Source organism: Leuciscus leuciscus (assembly GCF_965113295.1).
Source record: "Leuciscus leuciscus genome assembly, chromosome: 15".
NCBI lineage: Eukaryota > Metazoa > Chordata > Actinopteri > Cypriniformes > Leuciscidae > Leuciscus > Leuciscus leuciscus.
The window spans coordinates 11,624,302-11,648,354 of NC_138739.1; the positions used below are offsets into that span (position 1 = coordinate 11,624,302).

General features: G+C 36.1%; 2 protein-coding genes across 5 annotated transcripts in view; one reads left to right on the forward strand and one right to left on the reverse strand.

Moving 5' to 3' along the window:
• LOC309476004 (uncharacterized protein) overlaps positions 1-22,993 on the reverse strand; it is a 51,557-nt gene extending 28,564 nt beyond the window's left edge. Inside the window, exons 1-8 of one of the 3 annotated variants that reach the window (XR_014197902.1) lie at positions 22,717-22,993; positions 21,839-22,150; positions 21,268-21,597; positions 20,137-20,451; positions 18,549-18,878; positions 17,799-18,095; positions 17,405-17,506; positions 16,165-16,395 (exon numbers count right to left, since the gene is read on the reverse strand). Coding sequence is in view for 1 of the 3 variants with exons in the window: in XM_082139078.1 (XP_081995204.1) it covers positions 18,549-18,878; positions 20,137-20,451; positions 21,268-21,597; positions 21,839-22,150; positions 22,717-22,762 (1,333 nt within the window). In the remaining 2 variants the exon portion in view is untranslated. Of the gene's footprint in view, positions 1-16,164; positions 16,396-16,481; positions 17,507-17,798; positions 18,096-18,548; positions 18,879-20,136; positions 20,452-21,267; positions 21,598-21,838; positions 22,151-22,716 lie in introns of those variants that run through there. The other 2 variants (XR_014197903.1, XM_082139078.1) reach the window with 2 other exon arrangements.
• The window catches only part of LOC309476142 (CD48 antigen-like), a 37,905-nt gene that overhangs the window by 1,942 nt on the left and 11,910 nt on the right, over positions 1-24,053 (forward strand). Inside the window, exons 4-6 of one of the 2 annotated variants that reach the window (XM_082139362.1) lie at positions 70-174; positions 263-324; positions 2,585-4,173. The exons of the other annotated variant lie outside the window; for it this stretch is intronic. Of the exons in view, the coding sequence (XP_081995488.1) occupies positions 70-174; positions 263-324; positions 2,585-2,632 (215 nt within the window). The 3' untranslated portion in view covers positions 2,633-4,173. Of the gene's footprint in view, positions 1-69; positions 175-262; positions 325-2,584; positions 4,174-24,053 lie in introns of those variants that run through there. 2 annotated transcript variants of the gene reach the window in all.

Below are 24,053 nucleotides of genomic sequence, written 5' to 3' on the forward strand. Positions count from 1 at the left end.
TGGTAGTGTTTGTTGTAGGTCGGACGGACAGATTCACTCACACTAATGGCTCAATTTTGTCCATAACAGATCAAGGCCTACCTTTATTGTACATAGTGTTGATCTCTGCTGGATCTCTGATGATTGTTGTTATAGTCGTGATGTGCTGCATCTGCAAGAAATGTAGAAAAACAGGTCAAATGTTTATCTTTTTTTGAGATGGAAATATTATTAATGGAATTATAAATGGTCGTTTTTAACATGTGTATTACTGTTAATGCAGTCCAGAGACAGGAGGAAGTCAGAACTGAATCAGCATTGTGTAAACCAACAAAACAAAAACCGGTAAGATAATTCATAACTATGTTGCAAGAAGTTGTTGCAGTCAGTTAGTCTGATTGAAGCTTGTTGATTGAAGTTTTGTGCACAGCAAAAAGGCCTCTTCACAGTGAGTCAAGTCAAGTCAAGTCATCTTCATTTATATAGCACTTTTAACAATGCAGATTGTTCCAAAGCGGCTTTACATTGATGATAGTTTAAAGTAACAGAGATTCTCAGAGATTCTCTAGAATAACATTATTGTCCAGCTAAAGTTAGTTTTGATTGATTCACTTTCATCGCAACGATCATTAGTTATTAACTTAGGGGCCACTAACATGAAAACTTTAACAGAAAACTCTTAAGTTCTTTCTGCGCAAAATTCAAGAACGTGAACCCGTGAGAACGCTGATGGCGTGCACATGTGTATTACGAGTTCAGTCTATAGGTATGCGCGTTTGAATATGTGCGCAAGCGTGTAGTCCTTCCCTACAAATCAACCCTCAACAAACTACTTATCTGGCCTTAAAATTTATAATACAGAATTTTTTTCATATCCGCATAGCCACGCAAACCGGAATTATCCCGACAACGCTTTATCTGTAGAGAGGTAATGGAAGGGGATGGGGGCCTTCACAGGGGTGAGCACTAGGATATACAGTAAAGTGAATCGCCGTCAAACAGTGCTTTCACACTGAACGCGAAACAATTGTTCATCTTTGCGTAATTTAATCCTGCATGATAGGTGGCGCTGACCTAGAATGCATTTTCTCCTACATTTCTCCAGTTGACTTTAACCTCATCCACTGCATGACATACAACAGTAAATTAAGATAAAGTTTGATACCAGAAACACAAACTACCTTAGGAAAATTATTTTGACCAAATAAATCATAAAATCACAGTTGGGTAACAGGTGCATTAGAGCTATAATTAGCATCAAAATACACATCACAATTTATGAGATTATTACTATGTTTTTGCTCAAAACCCACTTTAAACCATCAATAGATTGCTTGTAATAACTTCGAACTGCAATCTAAAGTGGATAGACACACTGGTAAAAAAAAAAAAAAAAAAGCCTCTGCCAACAAGGGGGTATATCTGCACTTAGTGTAAATAGACAGTCTGAAAAAACTCACTCTTGCTTTGTCGCTCCACAATTGATCATGCTTGTTGTGAATAGATGGATCTATTGTTTCAATTCAAGAGCGTCATCGCATACTTTTGCGTCGCTTAATCTCGCTCCGTGTAAAAGGGCCTTATGACGTTCAGTTAACAAATGTGGCTGGTTTATCGACTCGACTGTCATCATTAGTACCTTCAGTAGGGAGCAGATCAAAGGTACACGTACACCATGTAACACGTTTTTGTTTAAAATTGATGAATCTATTTTCCAAACTGTGCATTTGTTTTATGCTGAATCACACGGTACGTCTATAATGAGTGTTTATGGGACTGTTTTAGAATGATCAGGACGCCAGCAGCTGCGGAGTAGCCCAGTACCTGCATAACTCAAAAGGCATTCAGTTTTGTTTATTAACCGCTAAAGTGACATAAGTTATATAGTGTACATTAAAGGAACCTTAAGTACCTGTTTACACTAAGCCTATGTATTTGTTTGCACCTCAGTGTAAGTTTTTGTATTTAATCCCCTTAAGACTGCAGTAATCCTCTTCAATAGTAAATTAAAACCGATAGTCTTAAACCATGATCAGTCTTGCTCGTCTTGCAGTTTGTGTCTGCACCGGGGGTGTGCAGTGTGTATCATTTGACTTAACTAGATCACTTCTAAAGTTGTGTAGTTGCATTGTGACACATCTTTAAATGTCAGACTTTTCCATTTCTATTTTTGACGTGCTGATCTCTGAGAAAGTAGTATAGGGCATACATTTGTTCCTGTCACTTGTGCTGAAATGTGTCCTCGAGCTGCAGCGTCTCTGCGGTTCATCATTAGCTGATGCAGCTTTAGCAGACATTGGTTGCAGGTTGTAGACGTGATGCATGAAGTGACTTTGCTGTTGCAAAGACAGTCATTATCAGAGCAGAAGCTGTCATGACAATGCCGCTGCAGAACTTAATCAGTATGATGATTTAAGTTATGATTGATGTAATTTTCTCTTGCTGTTCCATGTTAGCATCTGACCTGTAGTAGTAGTTTTTTCAAAACAAAACAAAATGGTTAGTATTAGTAGATTAAGCTTTGTACAGAGAAGTTGGTCTGCTAATATATATATATATATTTTTAATCAGCAACATTCCTGATTCAATAAATTTTTCCTTTCAGAAAACAAAGAAGGATGCTGTGTATGAAAATATGCCCAAAAAACGATGATCAAAAACCATATCTACTGGAATTCAACAGGATCCTGCCTCACACCTTTCATTCTCTGACAGGATGTTTGGAGCACCAGCTCATTTGCATTTAAAGGGCCACATACAAATTCTGTAAAAAAACATTTAGCTGCAGTAGGTAACTTTTGTAAAAATGTATTTTTTACATATTTGTTAAAACTGTCATTATGTCCTGACAGTAGAATATGAGACAGATAATCTGTGAAAAAATCAAGCTCCTCTGGCTCCTCCCAGTGGTCCTATTGCCATTTGCAGAAATACACCGCTCCCGGTCAGAAACAACCAATCAGAGCCAGGAGGAGTGTCTTAGCAGTGTCAATCAAGCTTGTGTACCATTGCTCAAAATCAAGATTGCCGGTGTGCCGCAGCTGTGCTTTCATCTTGGTGTGACACTAGAGTCAGACCTTAGTTTCAGTAGTCATGTCAAAGCAATAACTAAATCAGCATACTATCATCTAAAAAATATTGCAAGAATTAGATGCTTTGTTTCCAGACAAGACTTAGAGAAATTTGTGCATGCTTTCATCACAAGCAGGGTGGATTATTGTAATGGACTCCTCACTGGCCTTCCCAAAAAGACCATAAGACAGTTGCAGCTCATACAGAACGCTGCCGCCAGGATTCTGAGCAGAACCAGAAAATATGAACATATCACACCAGTCCTCAGGTCTTTACACTGGGTCCCAGTTAGATTTAGGATTGATTTCAAAGTATTATTACTGGTATATAAATCATTCAATGGCCTAGGACCTCAATACATTGCAGATATGCTCACTGAATATAAACCCAACAGATCACTCAGATCATTAGGATCATATCAGCTTGAAATACCAAGGGTTCACTCTAAGCATGGTGAGTCTGCTTTTAGCTATTATGCCAGCCGCAGCTGGAACCAGCTTCCAGAGGAGATCAGATGTGCTCCTACTGTAGTCACATTCAAATCCAGACTCAAAACACTTCTGTTTAGCTATGCATTTACTGAATGAGCACTGTGCCGCTGTTCGTCCGACTGTACTGTACTGTATTTCATTTTATTTTTCTAAACTGTTTTAATTATTCTTATTTCTTTTTTTATTTTAATTTCTTCTATGTAAAGCACTTTGAATTGCCATTGTGTATGAAATGTGCTATATAAATAAACTTGCCTTGCCTTGCCTAATGAGGGAAAAAACAACCAAAACTGCCAATTTCTCGAGTGGCACCTGCTCATACAACAAAGACAGGTAAACGGAAAAAGACCGATGACGATAAACCCAGCAAACACATTTACGTTGTGGCAACGTCTCTGGCACGTTGCATTTCTGCTATGGCAACGTCGCTGTATACGTGCTCGCAACATTGTAACAACGTAGAATTGTAAGACGTGACAGGGCTGTAGCAACGTTGTTGCGCGACATTCAGCAACTGAGGCCACGTCCACACGAAGCCAGTGCGTTCCCGATCCGATTTTTTTTTTTCCTCGTTCTAAAAAAAAATTCCGTAAACACGGCGTCGTCTCAAGAAATATCTGCGTACACACGAAACGACTGAAAACGGTGTAGTATATATGCCAGACCAGTAGGGGGCGCTGTAATTCTGCCACAGAGATACACTATACACGGAGAAGAAGACTTTGAGTAGTGATGGCAAAATGAGGCTTCCTGAACCACTGATACCTCGCAGCCCATTGCTTCAGCCAAAGGTTCATTACTCGAAGCTTCATTCAGCATTGCTCACTAGTGACACCTAGCTACTGTGCAAAGAAATAGCAGACAAATTCATTCATTCTGAACCAGTGTCACTGGCTTACACAAGTGACATTCTGAATCATTTTAGAGGTTACATTTATAAATCACACCATTTTATACATGGAATCAAATGTTAAATGATTTGACATTCTAACCTTCAATTACACTGTCATTAAATTCTCTGGCAGTAATCATCATGAATTAGGTTTCATCTGATTGGAAAAACCGTAATAAACAGTATAATATGTCTATTGGCTTTTTTGTCAAGGAGCTCGCTTTTTATACATGGACACCCCAATTTTATACACAATATATTTTTTAGAAAAATATATATATTTTAGAAAAATATTTGTATAAATAAAAATATGCATTTATTTATTTTGTACTCGCGGTTGATGTATGTAACCTTTCATTTGCAATAATAAAAAGACATGAGCAGACATTTGTCCATTACTGTGTATAATATAAAATATGTATCTTTCTCTGTCTGAATTTACTTGTGCAGAGTCACACACACAGTTAATTAAATATTCATTAATTGTTTGGATAGTGACAGTATGAACAACAACAGTGACACTGTGTTGAGTGCAGTGCTTATGTTGGAGGGAGTGTAATAAAGTAAACTGCAACAGAATAGTCTGGAAGGAAGGATTACAATCGATTTTTATTGAGAAACAGAATTATTTCAAGTGTGTTGGGGTAACACACTTATTTAAAAAATGCCAGTGCCAGCTGGTATAAATGAGGATACTGATGCTTCTGTTGAGCCCAGACAGGGGAGGATTCCCTCTTTCTTGCTGGCTCCAATTTCCAGGAAAAAGGAAGAGTCACAAAAAGCAAACAAATCCAAAAGGACAATCCAAATAAAAGAATCCAGAGCAATCCAAATAATCTTATCTAATTAATATAACAAGACTATAATATAGCTAAGCCTACTATAATTAATAATAACAATATACTATAACTATTCTAACCTGATAATGTAATAATATACAGCCATAACAATGATAGTTCTCTAACTCTCTGACTCTTTAACACTACTACAACTGCTTTTACTACTACTGACAACACCCACAAGGTGGCGCGAGTTTCGAACCGCCTTTTATCCAGAAGCGACACTCAGACCGAACCGATGACGTATCCACACAAACCGAGGCCTCGTTTGTCATCAGTCACGTGATTTTCACGTTAACAACACAAGCCTCGAATCGCGGCTTCATCTGGCACGCCCATTTTTTCTCGACACAAGCTCCGACGCCTCGGTTCAAATGTCACATCACTAACTTTGAGCATGCGCATAACCTTGCGCGCTGTATACGAACCAAGAAGAAGACAAAGATTATCGCTTTTTGCTCACCACAGTTGCAGAGAAGCAATAGATTTTGCTGTAATAAAGCTAGTAGGCTTAGTAGCTTCTGCAGTTTCATTACAAGAGGGCCAAGATGGCGCCTGTGTGAGTCGTGCTGTTAGTTGCTCTTAAGCTTTTATGTGCAATTCTTGACCTAACCTGTCCTCATGTGAGTAAAATCGGCACTAAATAATACGAAATTAAGAACCCTTACTACGGGATTTTTTTTTTTTTGAAGATGATGGATGTTTCCTATACGCACTTTTTTGGAAATTAACCTGTAGGCCTATGTTAGTTGCTATTTGAGAAGTGACTGCTCTTTCTATCGGTTAGACCTATAACAATTCGGTCTCGTCATAATATTTATTTCCCTCATTGCAACATATGGAAGACGCTTTAGCAGTAAAACGTGTGCATGATTACACGTCGCCACCGGTGCAGGAGGATAAATCTGCTCTCTCAACGTTACCTGTTACTCCCACAAAGAGCCCACAATCGAAGATGCGACGCCATACTACAGAGCCATCAAATGCTGTTCTCTTGGAAGCAATTGAGAAACTAGGGAAAAAACAAGACGATTTTTTAGAGAAATTAACGGCGATTGAAAACTCTGTCTCCTGTAACTCAAACCGCATCGCTGAACTCGGAACTAAAATGGACGCGATCTCTGACAAGGCCGATCTTGCCGTTACAAACTCCAGTGTGATGAAGGATCAAGTTACATCGCTAAAGACCGAAAACAAACAACTGTGGGAAAAGCTGGATGAATTGGAGGCATACAAAAGACGGTGGAACTTAAGGATTGCTGGTATCCCTGAAGTGGAAGGTGAGAATGTAAAGATGGCTGTGATGGAAATATTGCGCTTTGTTTCACCATCTCTAGCAGATGTTCTCCAGTCATCAATCGACGTGGCCCACAGGCTTGGGAAGAAAGCCAATCAGCCTCGTCGTATTATTGTGCAGTTCATCTCTCGCACGCACCGTGACCTCATCTGGGCCGACGCAAAGCGTTCCGAAATTCTCAAACAAAAGAATATCAGGATAACGGAGGACTTAACACAACGCGCAAGGGAGGCTCGAAACAAACTGTGGCCACTCGTGAACCAAGCTAGACTGGAAGGTAAACGTGCAGGGTTTCAGGGTTCAGCTGCCATCATCGACGGGAAGAAAATTACAGTTGACAACATATAAGTGACTCTTTACCGTGTCTCTATAACATTCTGTGAGGTTTTTCATCCTCATGGAACTTATTTCTTGTTAGGGTTCCAACCTAGATTAGAGAAATGTTAAACTCGTTCTTACTACAGTGAGGAGGTCTGGATAAGTATTGCACTCACTTTTTTCTACCTTAATCCATTTAGGAGTTTAGTTTTATTTACTAAACACTAGATTTTGGTTACACGTTCTTGTTGTTTGTTTTATGTCATTTAAGTTGAACTGTTTTTCACTCAATGTTAGGGGAATCCGAGACTTAACCAAACGTAAAGCTTTATTTCTTTTCTGTAAATCAAAAAGCAGAGATGTCTATTTTTTACAAGAAACGCATTCAGTTGTGAAAGACGAAAGTTTCTGGTCGAATCAGTGGGGGAGTAAAATTATCTATAGTCATGGTTCCAATAATTCTGCTGGGGTTATGATTTTATTTAATCAGAACTTTAATTACACTGTACTTGAAACACTTTGTTCGAATGAAGGCAGGTGGTTAATTATTGTTATCCAGTTTGGGGAAAATATTGTTGTTTTAGCAAATATCTATGGCTTTAACAGATCCAGTCTTAATAGTTGTCTCTTTACAGATTTATCCTCCAAATTACTTTCTTTAAAAACAAAATACCCATCTACGTCACTAATTATGGGCGGGGACTTTAATGAGGCTCCTGATTTATGCTATGATAGATTTCCTCCAAAATATGGCACTACTACTGTTAACAAAATAATTAGTGATATATGTTCCAGTCTCTCGTTGGTAGATATTCATAGATTCTTACATAATGACTCTTCCCCTTCCTTCACTTGGTTTAAATCTGATTTGACACAAAAATCACGTATTGATTTTTGGTTGATATCTGATAATCTGATTTCTTCTGTTAAATCCTGTTCTATTTCCAATGCACCTTTAACTGATCATGCAGGTATCGAGTTAGAAATTTCTGACATCAATTATAACTTATTTAGGAAACCAGGATATTGGAAATTGAATAGCTCTTTATTAAATAATTCTGATTATTGTTTGGGTATTAAAGGCATAATTGATTCTTTAAAAAAACTAACTAATATTTCTCATACCTTAAACTGGGAATTGTTTAAATATGAGTGTCGAAAGTTTTCTATTAAATTTAGTAAAGATCTTTTAAAATCAAAAGGATTACAATTTGAATTTATATTGAAAGAAATTAACCGCATTTCTTGTCTTGCCAATCCAAATGATGCAGAGAAAGAAAGTTTATACTTATTAAGAGAAAAATTAGACTCCTTTTATATAGAAAAGGCTAAAGGGGCCTTCATTAGATCTAGGGCCAAATGGCTAGAAGCCGGAGAAAAAAACTCTGCATATTTCTTCAATTTGGAAAAAAAACGAGCCGAACTAAAAAAAAATTCCTCTTTGTATATTGATAACACTCTTATATCAGATGACAAAATAATTTCAAAATTTGTTTCAGATTTTTACCAAAAATTATATACATCATCCTTTAATCCTGATTCAAGTGATTTATTTTTTAACAGGATACAGCCTTACACTCCTAGTATAAGTATAAACAGCAAAAACCTTTGTGAAGAGGAGATGTCATTGAAAGAATTAGATGATATCGTTAAAAAGACACCTTTTAACAAAAGCCCAGGACCCGATGGTTTACCGTTTGAGTTTTATAGATGTTTTTGGGAAGAAATTAGAGAGTTTATGTTGAATGTGTTCAATGAGTGTGCAGCAAATGGAGAACTTACAGAATCTATGAAACAGGGAGTAATATCACTAGTTCCAAAACCAAATAAAGACGTTTTGCATTTAGATAACTGGCGCCCAATCACACTGCTTAACTCGGATTACAAATTGTTAGCATCTCTTTACGCCAATAGGTTAAAACCATGTTTGGAGGAAATCATATCTGTCACACAGTCTGGATTTATGAAGGGAAGAAAAATTTCAAACAATATTAGACTGGTCTTAGACCTTTTAGATTATTCAGATTTGGTAAATGAGGAAGCTCTTATTTTGTTTTTAGATTTTTGTAAGGCTTTCGATACAGTAGAGCACAATTTTATGTATCAAGCTCTTGATCATTTTGGTTTTGGCCCAACTTTTACAAATATGGTGCACACATTCTATAAAAATATTTCAAGTAGTGTTTCTTTATCCAGTGGTACATCTTCTCGTTTTGTTATCCAAAGAGGCATTAGACAGGGATGCCCTATTTCCCCATTTTTATTTTTAGTAGTAGCCGAAACTTTGAATCTTTACACTCTACATTGCTCTCAAATCAAAGGTATTGAGATGGGAGATTTCACTTTAACTATTAGTCAACTTGCTGATGACACTTGTTTATTTTTGAAAAACAAAGATCAGGTCCCTGTTATTTTGGAGGCACTCAAATTGTTCTCTGATGCATCAGGTCTATCTGTGAATCAATCTAAGAGTGAGATAATGGCTGTACACCAACTTGAAGACTCAAGTATATCTGGAATACAGGTTAAGCAATCAGTCAGATACTTGGGTATTGTAATTAGTAAGTCAGACACAGAGAGACTAACAGAGAATTTTTTGCAAAGAATACAAAAAACAAGAAATATCTTTAACTGTTGGCTCCAAAGAAATTTATCTATTCATGGTCGTGTATTGATTTCAAAGGCCGAAGGGATCTCCAGAATTGTATATCCAGCGTTATCTCTTTATGTAGATTCTAAAATGTGTGCCGCAGTTGAAAAAATCGTATTTAAATTTATTTGGAGAAACAAAACAGAATATATTAAAAGGAAAACCATAATTAGAAGCGTATCAGAAGGAGGACTAAATGCCTTAGACTTTGACACTATCAATAATATATTTAAAATTAATTGGATCAAACATTGTCTTTGTGAAAATAACCTTCCATGGTTTTTCATTCCCAATTTAGTCTTCAAAGAATGTGGTGGTCTTAATTTTCTACTTGCTTGTGATTTTAAATGTACTAAACTCCCAATTAAGTTGTCTAACTTTCACAAACAAGCTTTGAATACATGGAAATTAATTTACAAACACAATTTCTCTCCCCATTCCTGTATTATTTGGAATAACCAATATGTATTATTCAAAAACAAAACCATTTTTTGGAACGATTGGTTTAACAAAGGTTTAATTTTTGTTACAGATTTGTTAAATCAATCAGGTGACCTATATAATTACAACGAATTTGTTAATTATCTTGGGACAAATGTGTCTTCTAAAGAATACTTTAAACTTATTCATTGTATCTCCCCGAAACTACTTTATCTTATAAAAAACGAAAAGGTGTATAATCCTGTAATTGGCTCTCTTCCTAGTCTGACTGTTGGGGGCCTTTCCATTAGAGATAAAAAATTTAATAATATATATATTAGAAGAATTTTAACCAAAGAAAAAAGTTCTTCACCTAAGGCAATGGTAAAGTGGAAACAGGATTACCACTTCCTTGGTTTTAAGAATTTGTGGTCCGATATAAATAAATATGTAATTCCTAATAAAGTCAAAGAAACTCACTTTAAAATAATAAACCGATATTATCCATGTAATGATTTTATTAGTAAGTTTAAAGAAGGGTTTTCGCCATTATGCAGTTTCTGTAAAGAAGAAAATGAAACAATTGTACACTTATTTTTCAGTTGTAACTATACTAAATTATTTTGGTCCCAAGTTTCATGGTTTATTTTTGAGTTATTTTATAAGTTTGTTACAATAACTGATGTAATGGTCTTGTTTATGGATTGTGATACTGGCTTATTAGAAATGGATAAAATAATTAAACTTCTCATTCTATTTGGAAAATATCATATACATAAAGCAAGATGTATGTCGACTGTACCAAATGGTAGACTATTTTCCATTGATCTGAAGAATTTTTATGACTCTCTAACTTCAATACAAAACAATCGAAAAGCTCTAAAAACATCTAAACTGTTGAAAAGAATACTTAATGTATTAGTAACATGATTGATATGTGATGTAAGATGTAGAATTTTAATCTTTTTGTTTTACGGATTCAAATGTCTCTGTATTCCCCCCTTTCTGTTATCTCAATAAAGAAAAAAAAAAAAAAAAAAAAAAAAAAAAAAAAAAAATAATAGTTTCATAACAAGAAAAAAAAAAAAAAAAAAAAAAAAAAAAAAAAAAAAAGTAGCTTCTGCAGCACGAATACAATCATATAAGTCCGCCATTATTGTTGTTGCTGTTACTCGTGATACAGACGACACGTGATGTGATGACATCATCGTTTCACAAAATATACGGATTGGCTGTACACACGAAACCGCGAGGGTGTCGTTTTCAGATTTATCCACTTTGGGACCCGGTTTAAAAAAATAGCGGTTTCAGTCTCCCAAAACGCCGGATCCGTGTGGACGAAACGGCAATACGATAAAAAATTTATACGTATACAGCGAAACGCGTCTCCGTGTGGACGGGCCCTAAGAGACGACGTTCTGACAACATTTGATATGGTGTATTTTGTTAGATAATTATATACTTTTTATCGTTTATTGTTTATCTATATTATTTAATGGGGCTATCAACACCTGCAAGTGTAGCCTACACTTTAAAGAGTAAAAATGACAGAAGGTTTCGTTAATTCAACTTTATTAAAATTGCATATAATCAAATTGCACTTCCAAAAGTTATACATTTGTGAAAAAAAAGAAAGAAATAAACAAATACACATTTATTTTAAGTATAATAAATAAAACATGAAAAGCAAAGGCAGATCAGAACATTTAATGAACAAAACCGGGTCTGTATGGCAGACAGTAGTCGAGCAGGTGTCACCGGGGAAACATATCCACAAATCCAGAGGAGCAAAGAAACGAATGAGACTAAATAGCGGAAAAATCAAACGAAAAACTAAACAATGCGAGCGATGCTTCATTAATCACATTAGAAATTAAAGCTGTAGGTTGTGTTTGATAGCTGAGGTAACTGTTAGGCTAAACGCAATACTCACATATCCTTGCTCGATGATAAATGAGAACACAATGAGCCCAACAACAGGTGGTTGGAATTTAAAAGGCTGATTTTCCCGCTTCTGGGCAGTGACGAGTACATTATGTAGTCCAGTGGTTGTCAAGACACCCTAGGCACAACCTTAAGCAATGGCCCTGAACCAGGGGCGTAATTTGTGGGGGGGTTGGGGGGAGATAACCCCCCCATTATTTAAATCTATGCATTACAACCCCCCCAATATTTATACCAAGATCACATGAAAAGGGGGCATACCCAAACTTCAACCCCCCCAATGTTCAAACCAAATCTACGCCCTTGCCCTGAACGATGGTTTAATGTCAACATTGTGACAATGCTGTAACAACTTCACCACACAACGTAGTTATAGCAACCTTTTGGCCATGTTGTTAAAACGTTGTTAGAAGGTTGGCTACGTTGTGCCAACGTTCTGTGTTTGCTGGGAACAAGCCCGTCGGAGCTCGGAGCCCATTGACTCAGTGTCAAAACTCTAGCCGCATAGATAAAATGTCACGCACTGTGCAAAGCAACAATTGAAACCTGCTAATTCACTGGCTTGTCATGTTGCTGAAATAATGTACTAGCAAACCTTATTTAGCATTAGGCCTACATATCGCAAGAATAATTACTTACATACTGTAACGTTACCGTTATATTATCTTGCTAGCTATTTATAACTTATAGAAAGAGTGCAACGTTATGAAGTTACATTACATGTATTGCAAAATACGTAATGATTTGAGGACCAAGTTTGTAGTCAAAGTATGGGCAGGCTATAGTCAATGTAAAGCATATTGTTGATGTTTCGTCTCTACCAGTGAATGTGCGATAACTGTTTATCCGCTGTCGATTGCCCTGCTTACTAGCCTGCGCGTTCACTGCAGGCTTCGTTGTGGGGGAGGAGCTGTGGAGGGAGGGCTGTAGCGCAGCAGAGAGCGAGGGGGAGTGACCTGTAAGCTGTGCTTGTTCAAATTTTCAGGCCAAGTCAATGTTTTCTAAAAGCTCCCTACTGCAGCTTTAAACACAAAAATATCTTTTTAAAGTATCTTCAGTCTGATACACTACTGTAAGAGTTAAAGGTTAGCACATTATAAAGATTAATTATGATGTTAAATCTGAATATTTCAATGTTAATTCAGCAGTATATTTAAATTGTGTTAAAAAATGTTATTGTGAGGACTTTTATTATGACGGGGGTACAGAGAGGAGAGCGGAGGAGAAAGGGTGAATAAAGAGAGAAAAGAGGATAAGAACTTGTCTGAGGGTTTTATTGCTATATTCCTAAAGTTATCTTTGGAATAAAGCCCTGAGAACACCCGCAAACAAAGTATTACACCACATCATCTTCTGTACGGCAGTAAATCAACATTTTTTTAATTCCATGTCTGAAGCATTATGAAAATAATCAAAATATTCAGGAAGAATCTGGATGATGATGCCGCATAAAGGCCTGACTTAATTATGCCTGTTCTGACCCACCTCAACCACAAGGTGGCACAGAAGCGCTTCTGAAGTGGCAATTAGCTGTCATAACACAGACTGATTAATGCTGCTCGAGATGGCGTAGATGCATATACACAGCAATTCGAACTGCATTGTTATACAAAGGGCTTAGGTGGGTCAGAGCAGGCATAATTTAGTCTGGCTTTTTTTTTGCTGCATTGTGCCTTTACACAAAAATTTGAGCAGGCACAGTGCAACCTTAACTCGGCTGTGTAAAGATACCTTAAATCCATTTATGCCACCTCTGAGCAGCATTTAACAGTATATGTAAAGACACCTAAATGCCATTTCAGAAGCGTTTCTGCAATGTAAAAGATCTAAATCTCTGATAGTATGCACATATAGTCTCCTGATTATTGTGCTGTAGGCCTATCCTGATGTCTGTTTTAACAATAAACACAAACTCAATTAGACACACATTACTTTGGTTGATTAGAATAAAAATTCACTCCACATCCTTTTATTAGTAAAATATATTTTAGTACAATCAAATCACATATTGTTTGTTAAATCGGTTGTATGTAATAGGCCTACTTGTGATTCTGTTCTGCTCCAGCCACAATCATAGCAGCCACACAAACAGCAACATAAATATCAATAACACCGGCATATATTGCTCTTTCAGTATCTGGGGACAGACTCGAAGCTGCAAGGTCAGACATTATTACAAGAGATACAACCGATACTGATTTTTTCCGATATTTAGACTGATAATTACACCATTCTACTTCAGTGTTGAGTGATATTGTGTGAAATGATAAATGGCGCCATCTGGAGTACTTCCTGATTACATTCATACTATATTTCAGACACAGCCCAAGACTAATAATATTGTGTTGTTCATGTCAAGAAGAAGTTCAGTCTTGAAAACACATTTTTGTTGTGAAAAATGTGTCATTTGAAGTGCATGTTAATATTGAGTCAAGACTGAATTTGTCAAACAGGCCACAGTGAAAACAAAAACTTTGAACTGCATAGGAAAATGTAGCTACTGCACGACAAATGATACTCACCAGTGACAGAAACACTGAAGATCTTTTCACTGCTGCTGCTGTTGATCTGTAGTTTATATTCTCCAGAGTCTGTGAATCGCATGTCTGTGATGGTCAGAGATCCAGTCCTATGATTCACCTACAGTCTGTCTCTGAATCTCTTTTTACCATTTTTGCACTGAACATCTGTGCAGGTTTGAGTGTGATCTCGCTCACCCCTGAAACTCAAACCAACAACACAGCATCAAAGAAGTCAATATCTTATGAATCTATTTGTCTGAAACGGACCTCTCTCTCATAGCTTGTGAAATGCTTTGTTCAGATGGTTCTTGTTAAATTGTCAGATCTATTTCATTAATACATTAAGTCAGGTACTTGTACTCTTTTTCTAAAAATCTAATTATTCAACCTCATGCTTTGCTACAAAACATTTGCCTAAGCAATTTATCTGTTTTCTTTTGAATGCAAACTGAATTTGAAATTTCTTTTATGATTACAATGGGAATTGTAATGGTTTTAATGGAAATTGTTGGACTATACTGGTAATTGGTTTCCTTTTATTAGTGGCATGCTAAAACCATTAAACACACTACTGGACAGCATCTGTGCAACAAAACCAGCCCAAAAGCCGATCAAAAATAGCGCAAAACAAGCCTAGTGACCCTATATCAAAACTCAACATTTGCCACTTCCATACCTAACATGCATATTTTAACGTCACTGTAATGCGTTACATTCAATCTCAACTTGAAAAGACCTATAGGCCTAATCATAAACCGTTTTCATAAAATAACTCAAGGCCCCTCCTTCACAACACATAACCTAGCAAAGTTTTATCATTGGTAGAAAGTGCAATAAAAAAAGTACAAATTTCCGGCCTGACACTATGTTGCTGTCTGGGTCACTAGTTAAAGTGAAAATAAGCTGCCTTGACTGTAGTGTGTAATGTAGACAAAATAAGCATTTTTCTAGTGCAAAATATATGCAAAATAGGCTACTCATCATATACGTTTCATTTATTTACTACTGTGCAACAATGTGGTTTGATCTATTGGTGGACAAACAGGTTCTGCATGAATTACTGGTGTGTCAGTAGTGTGTCTGTTTGCATGACTAGCATGCAGTTGAAATTGTGTTTATATAAGCTAAACTTTTTACTATGGCTAATGCAAAGTTAAAGAAAACAGAAAGAGTCTGAAGATGTTTCGCTTAGAGCCGAAGGCACACATTAATGTCTCTCACTGAGGTCGTGTTTCAGGATTTTGAGGAGTTTGGCGCACTAGTACTACAAACATAGGCACCATGACATTTCTAAATCCTATTGTTCTTCTTGTTCAGTAGCAGTTGCTGAGCTCTTTGAACAGTGAATTTGAACAGCTTTGATAAACATGAGAAAGAAAGAAAGAGAGATTTACACAATACAGGACTTTTCCATTGTTAAGATGACATTTAAACTGGGGTCACACACACTGTACTTGCCTGTGTCCTGTTCAAGAGCAGGCGATCATTTCCATCACACAGTATACAAACACATCAGCAAAACACAATAATTCAATTAAATTATATAAAATTACACTAAAACAGCACAGTTTAACATGTTGTAAAAACCAAAACAGACAAGAAATGGAGGGAAATAGACAGATAATGTGAAGTTTCCATCGTCATCACATGAAATAAACAAACTTGGCATTAAAAAACAATCAGCATCTCAAATGCTTTACAAAAGGAAGAATGTATCTCTTTCTACAAAGAAAAACACATAGTAGCACACATCTGAAATCTATAATAACAAAGCATTGTTTTGTCAGTGACCTCCATTCCAATGCTTAACACCAGTAAAAGGCTTAAGAAGCAGCCAGTAAACATAAGATATAACAATAAAATAACAAAAACACATATTTGGCATTTTGTAGCTACCTCAATCCACAGTGCAGTTCAACAGTTTCCTTCAGATGCTCACTGGCTCTTACAGTCTAGAAATATCCATCTTGTCTTCACAGAGTAATGTGGAGGAATTGTGGTACATGTGGAGTAATAAAGTCTATCAAATCAAATCAAATCAAATCAGACAGTTATAAATTAATGTAAACACAACATTTAATATGTCAAGATCATGTTTAAATTCACACAAATAATCAATAATCGGACTGATGGCTAAGTTGGATTGCAAAACCTTTCTGTACACACCTCAATGGATCCAAAAGAAATTTAGATTGGATGGTGTATATCTAAAATAACCCGATCAAAAGGTAGAAAACTAAGCATGTACTTGAATCTGATGAATTTTCACAATCTGATTCAAAAGTACCATGCGTACATGTGGAGTCCTGTGATGTGTTTATGTTCATATGAACTTGTAAGTGGAGGAGACTTATGACATACATGTCAGTTTTCTTTTATCATATGTCATCAAGGCAAAAACGGCAATTATACAGTGATTAGACTTCTATAAATATATAAAACTTTGGCAGATTTATGATGTTAATAACTGTGGAAAGGTGTCCTCACATCTGTGAAAACTGTCCATGCACAAGTAAAAGAATATGTGAATGGGATTGTAACATTTGGGCTTCATATAAGCAGAACTTTAATAATTTGAAATTGAATTTGGATTCATTTTGACTGACACATATAAGTGCATGTAAAGATTCCTACTGTATGTCTTGCAGTGTAAATGCTGCTGCTAATGATTGAAGGAACAGCAACACTGTCAAGAAAGAGAGTCTGGATCATTTAGTAACTGTAATAATCCCTCCAGTTACACAATGGAAATCCTCGAGAACTCTTGGTTTCACTGCTGGTGATGGGTTGCTGTGTTCAAAATTGGTATTGAGTAGAAATTTAGTGAACAGTGATATTTGACTGCTATTGACTACTATTGGCATCTTCCACTTCCCAATTTCTCTTTATGGTCCCTTTCAGTTAAAATAATTAAAATTAAAATAATAAATAATGTTACTGTGAAATCCCAGAAGTCTCAAGTCTCACTAGGAGATGTCACATTATCATCCTCCATCAGTGCAGTCTCAGTTTCATTATCATCATCCTTCTGTGGAGTCTAAGTCCTCTGATTAAGGGACACTGGTTCTCTAACATCATCCTCCTGAAAGACAGAAGCAGATTCACAGAAGGTAAAGCAAATGTTCAGGATTGATGATTCAGTCACACAAACACAGAAAAGTGTTTTTCTCTCTGATGTTTGTGAATGTAAAGACCCTGTTCTTCATTCTGAAGTAAAACAACACAAGAACAGCTTCTCTTAAAGAAGTCAGTTATTGTTTCTATAAAATGATTTCTAAACTCAAACAGATACACACCGATGACAGTTCTCACAGATCTGAATCTGTAGTATTCACAGTGTTTTGCAGACAGATTCAGAGCTCACGGTATCTCACCTGATGATGATCATCTCGCTGTGTCCTGTTTCCTGTTTGATCTATAACAACAAACTCTTACTTTGGTCATTTAGAACAAAAATACATAGTATACATATTTTTAAAGATTCTTTTTGTGCAATAAATCTCATATATTTTGAACAATCAGCTGTATGTAATACTTGCCTTTTGGTTTTTTGAGGAGACAGTAAATCACAGCAGCTGCCACCAGCAGAACAACAGCAGCACATATTCCTATTCTAGCAGCAGCACGTGTTCCTGCTGTAACAGCTGAAGACAGACCTGAATCTGGAGGAGCTAAAGACAGACACACTTTATTACTAGAGATCAATTGATAATCAACTCTACCAATTCTTCTGACTGACATTTACACCTTTCTACTTTGGTAATCAATTTTATGATACTGATTTATTTTTACGGATAAATTGCATCTTCTGGAGGTTTTTTTTTTTTAACAACAGTAGTTAAAACAGCATCACAGCACTGTTAGATCATCAGGAAACAATGTTCACAGGAAAACTGACTGATATTACGCACTTTTCATGCAATTAACAACAGACTTCAAAATTGTAAGTTTGTTTTGAAGATGATAGAGATTATCTGAATTATATTTTGATATTGAGCCGAAGCTCTATTTTTCAAAAAGGCCACACTGAAAACATTTACCTTTGTTGATGTAAATACAGTATATTGAACTGTATTTTAAAACTGTTCAAGGGAAAATGCACTGAATTATTAAATGAGACTCACCAGTGACAGAAACACTGAAGCTCCTAATGATGCTGAATCTGCTGCTGTTGATCAGTAGTTTATATTCTCCAGAGTCTGTGTTTCTGGTGTTTGTGATGATCAGAGATCCAGTCTGATGATCCAGCTTCAGTCTGCCTCTGAATCTCTCTTTACACTGAACATCTGTACAGATCTTACTCTGATCTCCAGTGATTTCAGCGATGAGAGTGTCATTAAAATACCACGTCATCACATCATTTGTGATTTTAATTTCACCAGGATCTAAAGTGACATTTTCTTCCTCCATCACTGACTTTCTCTTCACTTCATCTCGTTCAGCAGCAGAAACACCTGAAACACAAACCAACAGATGATTGGAGGATCTTTTTGTGTGGGGAGGAAAAAATTTACACCGTGGATATGAAAGTGATGATTTTTCATGACTTGACATGACTTTAATCCATGTTTTTGTAATTTACATAGAAATTTCCCATCAAATCCTCATTTAAACAGATGATAAATGAGGTGAAAAGGTGATCTGAGACAGCATTAGATTATGTAATCTTCATCAAGATAAAAATGCATCTTTTTATAATGATGCCAACTGAGATAATGATAAACATTCCACTTTAACTGCAAATATGCTTTTAAAGTGTCTATATATATATATATATATATATATATATATATATATATATATATATATATATATATATAGTTTATGTAAATTAACAGCCACAATTACGGCTGTTTACCAGATGCACTTCTGTTTCAACAGCATTTCATTAACAACAGTTTTTGCATTGCTGATCACTGTAACCAATCACAGACAAGATCACAACAGCGAATCAGACTTGTTTAAACTGCACAGAAGAGTTTTGTTCACTGACTCATTATAAACAACAAAGGCTGCGCCTAAAAGCTGAACAAATTGCTCTCTGTTGGCAGGATACTGAAACAAGACAACAAAACACACCTGAATCAAATATTTGTAATGTCTGAGATGCCTTCATATGGCTGATGTTAACAGTAGCACAGATTCATTCCAGAATGACAACAGGAAGTAAATCTGCTGAATTATTGTTTCATGACACACTCCTGAAATTCCAGTGATCACCGCAGTAGCATCACTGTTTTGACTTTATTCTTTCTTTCCTTCTATTACAGTCGCCCTTTGGAGGGACTTGCTTTGGGACTTTGCAGACATTTTTCATGCCCAGACAGCAACATTACACACTAAAGAAAGTTGAACTTGGGACAAAAGCAGAACAGGTGTTCTTTAACTCCCACTATTGCTCAGAAATGTAACCTTAAGTATAAATAGCATATTACCTTAACACATTGCATGCACAGCATTTCTCACTGTTTTCACTTAGTGTAACAAGATGCTAATGTTGCTATTTAAACCTGATGCAAATAGTATCAATATCTATTTACACTGACATCATTTGAATTTTGAAAATGTGAATTCTAATAATGAATATTTATTACCATGATTACATCAGCAAAGGGAATACCCAATTATGATTTTTGTCACTCTGACTGTCACTGCTATAATACAAATGAACACAATATATATAAAACGTATAAAACATATTTAAAGACTCACCATTGACAGTAACATTGAAGTTCGTGCCACTGTTTCGGCTGTTCAACGATAGCTGATATTCTCCAGAGTCTGTGTTTCTGGTGTTTGTGATGGTCAGAGATCCAGTCTGATGATCCAGCTTCAGTCTGTCTCTGAATCTCTCTTTACACTGAACATCTGTGCAGATCTTAATCTGATCTTTCATGATTTCAGCTATACGATTGCTATTAAAATACCATCTAACTCTGTCTTGTTGGTTCATTTCAACACCAGTGTTTAGAGTGACTGAATCTCCCTCCATCACTGACACTCTGTCTTCATCAGCACCAGACGCACCTGAAGAAGAAATGAACATCTCATTATAAGCCACTTTTGAAATATTGGGATAACATTTAACAACAGGAAAGTGCCGTGGAAAATGTTTTTCTATGGGTCATAAAGAGTGTCGGTAAAGAAAAATATGACTGGATTCACCGAGTGGTTCAAGCCACAGTGATTGTTTTTTTTTTTGTTTTTTTTTTTTAAATAAGTGCTACATATATAGAAAATACAGATAGGACTGTAGCACATTTGCCAAAAATGCATGGAACTTAAACAACCATTAACCAACCTGTTTGGCAAAAATGCCGTAATACGAGATCTTGTAACAGGTAACATGAAGAAAGTGTAAACATTGTTCGTTTACATATACTAATGACACTGTTACAAATACTAAGCTAGATCAAATCGGCAAACATCCTTTTAAACTGAGCACAAGTATTTTTTAAAGCTACAAGCCATGGTTTAATTAACCAGAAAGTAAGACAAGTCAGGTTTGTAATGGAGGGAAGCACATTTTTTGACCGTGTCAGGACATGTGCAGGAGGAAACTAGTCATGTATGTGTTTGGCCATCGGAACTATGAGTTTAAAATGAAATCTACAAGCTTTGTGATAAAGTTTGGAAGCTTGTCTTGTTCAGATCTCACGTGTCAGAAACAACCCTACAACACATCTAAGTGTCAAGATGATCATTTGTAACTTCACACATGTGAAGGTGATAGAGATGATCTCATCTCAATTATGTAATACTAACTCAAAGCAACTTAAAAATATTTTAACTGTTTTCTAAAATTGCAATGGAAAATGCATTGAATGACCAACTAAGACTCACCAGTGACAGAAACACTGAAGCTCCTAATGATGCTGAATCTGCTGTTGTTGATCAGTAGTTTATATTCTCCAGAGTCTTCAGTTGAGGTGTTTGTGATGGTCAGAGATCCAGTCTGATGATCCAGCTTCAGTCTGTCTCTGAATCTCCCGTCAAGAACATCACACTGAACATCTGTACAGGTCTTACTCTGATCTCCAGTGATTTCAACAATTAGAATGTCATTAAAATACCACATTGTCACATCATTTGGGTTTTTTACTAAACCAGGATCTAAAGTGACAGATTCTCCCTCCTTTTTCTTCATTTTATCTAGTTCAGCAGCACGAACACCTGAAACATAAACCAACACGAAACACTAAAAACTCACCAATGGAAATTATTTCATTTTAAATCAAACTGAACTGTTTAATGACCTTAACTCTACAAATTCCACTCTAACATCAATTATGTTTTTAATGACATCTATACATATACTGTACTTGAATGCATTTGTCTTGAATGTCTCTGCAATAAATAACAAGGATGCAATTCAAACCTTAACTGGCTTTTAAGCATCCACTAAATGACTCACCACGAACAGTGACATTAAAGATTTTTTCTGTGCTGCCGCTGTTGATCAGTAGTTTATATTCTCCAGAGTCTGTGTTTCTGATGTTCATGATGATCAGAGATCCAGTCTGATGATCCAGCTTCAGTCTGTCACTGAATCTCTCTTTACACTGATCATCTGTACAGATCTTACTCTGATCTCCAGTGATTTCAGCGATGCGACTGTCAAGAAAATACCATTTAATTCGTTCTTGTTGGCCTTTTATAAATCCAGTGTTTAGAGTGACTGAATCTCCCTCCATTACTGACACATCTTTATCAACATCATACGAACCTAGAGAATAAATTAACAGTTCATTATAAATCACTTTTGAGTAAACCAAACTGAAGGACAAAGTTCCATGAAATGTTTCTTTTCTTTTTTTCTTTTCTACAGATCAAAAAAATTGTCTGGATTCATAATGTATCACATGCAAACATACAGCAGAGGAACATCATTGATTCATTCACTCTTCAGACAAACATAATGGTTCACATGCAGTCTCATGAACGACCTTAACTAAAATCATACAACCAATCCTGATTCATATCCTCACACATACTATATTTGTGCATTTCTATATTCAAGTAGAGATCATTATAGACTTCCATGATGAATATATCATACTACTACTGCCTATAAAACTTTAGGTTTAAACGCTGTACTTTTTTGTCTCTGCACAAAACATAACTTTCTAAAATGTCTAAAACTATAACGATTTCATCCTAAATTCTTAGCTAAAACAGCAATAGTTTAGAAAAAAAAAAAGTGATTTACAATCTGTTAACGTACTAAAATGATGCATGACAAGCGCCATTTGTTTATCGTTTACTATAGGCTAAGTGAAAGTGATGTCTTACCAGGAACGATGAATGCACTCAATGTGAGCAGAACAAAGACATTCATTTTCAGCACTTTTTCACTGAAATGAATGCGGATTCTCTATAAATACAAAGCGTTATTTCCTACTCTGTCGACGGCACCCAAGTTAAAGTTATTTATTGGTGTGCCGCTGAATAACCAAAGCGTAGGCTACATCATAAACGACACGTCAAGCACGCTCGCTTCTTTGGTGTTTTGTCATGAAAGACTTAGAGATTGTATAGGCTAAAGGCTACTGACTACTGAGTGATCGTCCTGTCAGTGGATCGTCGGAGAAATGTGGGCGCGCGAGTAGGCGGTGAGGGGAGGAAAAGTATACAGTAGCTACTGTAGTATCAGACAAGATCTAAGGCGGATATAACGTTCGTGCAATTCAGGTTCTGGGACTTTCATATGAAAATTAATATTATGAACAAGACGTTCAAATTACATTTGTTAATCCCATCCGAAAGTGGTTTCCATCCATTTTTTTGTTGGGTCTCAAAAAAATCAAGTTTATTTAGATAGGGTTATTCAATACCACTATTGTTTTTTTGAGCACATGTAATGGCGAAGAAGTTCCCAAATATACACCTATGACCTCATTTGATTAGCATATTTACGCTGACTTGATGCCCAATTCCGATTTATTGACTACAGGCTATCTGATTTTTTTTTTTTTTTTTTTTTTTTTTTTTAAATGACCATCTTACATTCTTTTAAAAGGGACTCATATCCAATATGGTGTGTTCACACTTGATGGTCAGACTGGCTTGGTTTAGTCAGATAAAACAAACCCTGGTGATTGCTCTGTTAGTGCGGTGGGCTAGGACTACTATGATATTAGACTACATAGCCTATAATAAAAGATAATGAATTTCAAACCTGAAACAAACATATTTTCATTCAAAGATCAACAGTCTGTCATTAGTCTTGTCTGCCACAAAAAAAACCCAACAACATTAAAATCATGAACTCAAATGTCATTGTGAAAAAAACAACAAAAAACAATGACTGTAACAGTGCGTAAATCAGACCTTTCAGGCTATAGCCTAACGCTAATAAGCCTTATGCCAAAATTATTATTACAACTAAACTGTCGGCCATTAAATAAGGAAACTAAATAATTGTGTAGATGATTTACTTTGTGTAACCCAACATCAGACATTAGGCCGAAGTATTTTTTTGTACACAGTGCCGCGACCAATCACTCTTTACGACTGGTTGCCTGCACATTCACTGTCCTCGCAGCTGCTGCAACTTGCGCTCTCTTATCAATGCATATAATTCGCGCCTACGTTATCTTTGTAGAACTAAAAAAAAAAAAAAAAAAGAT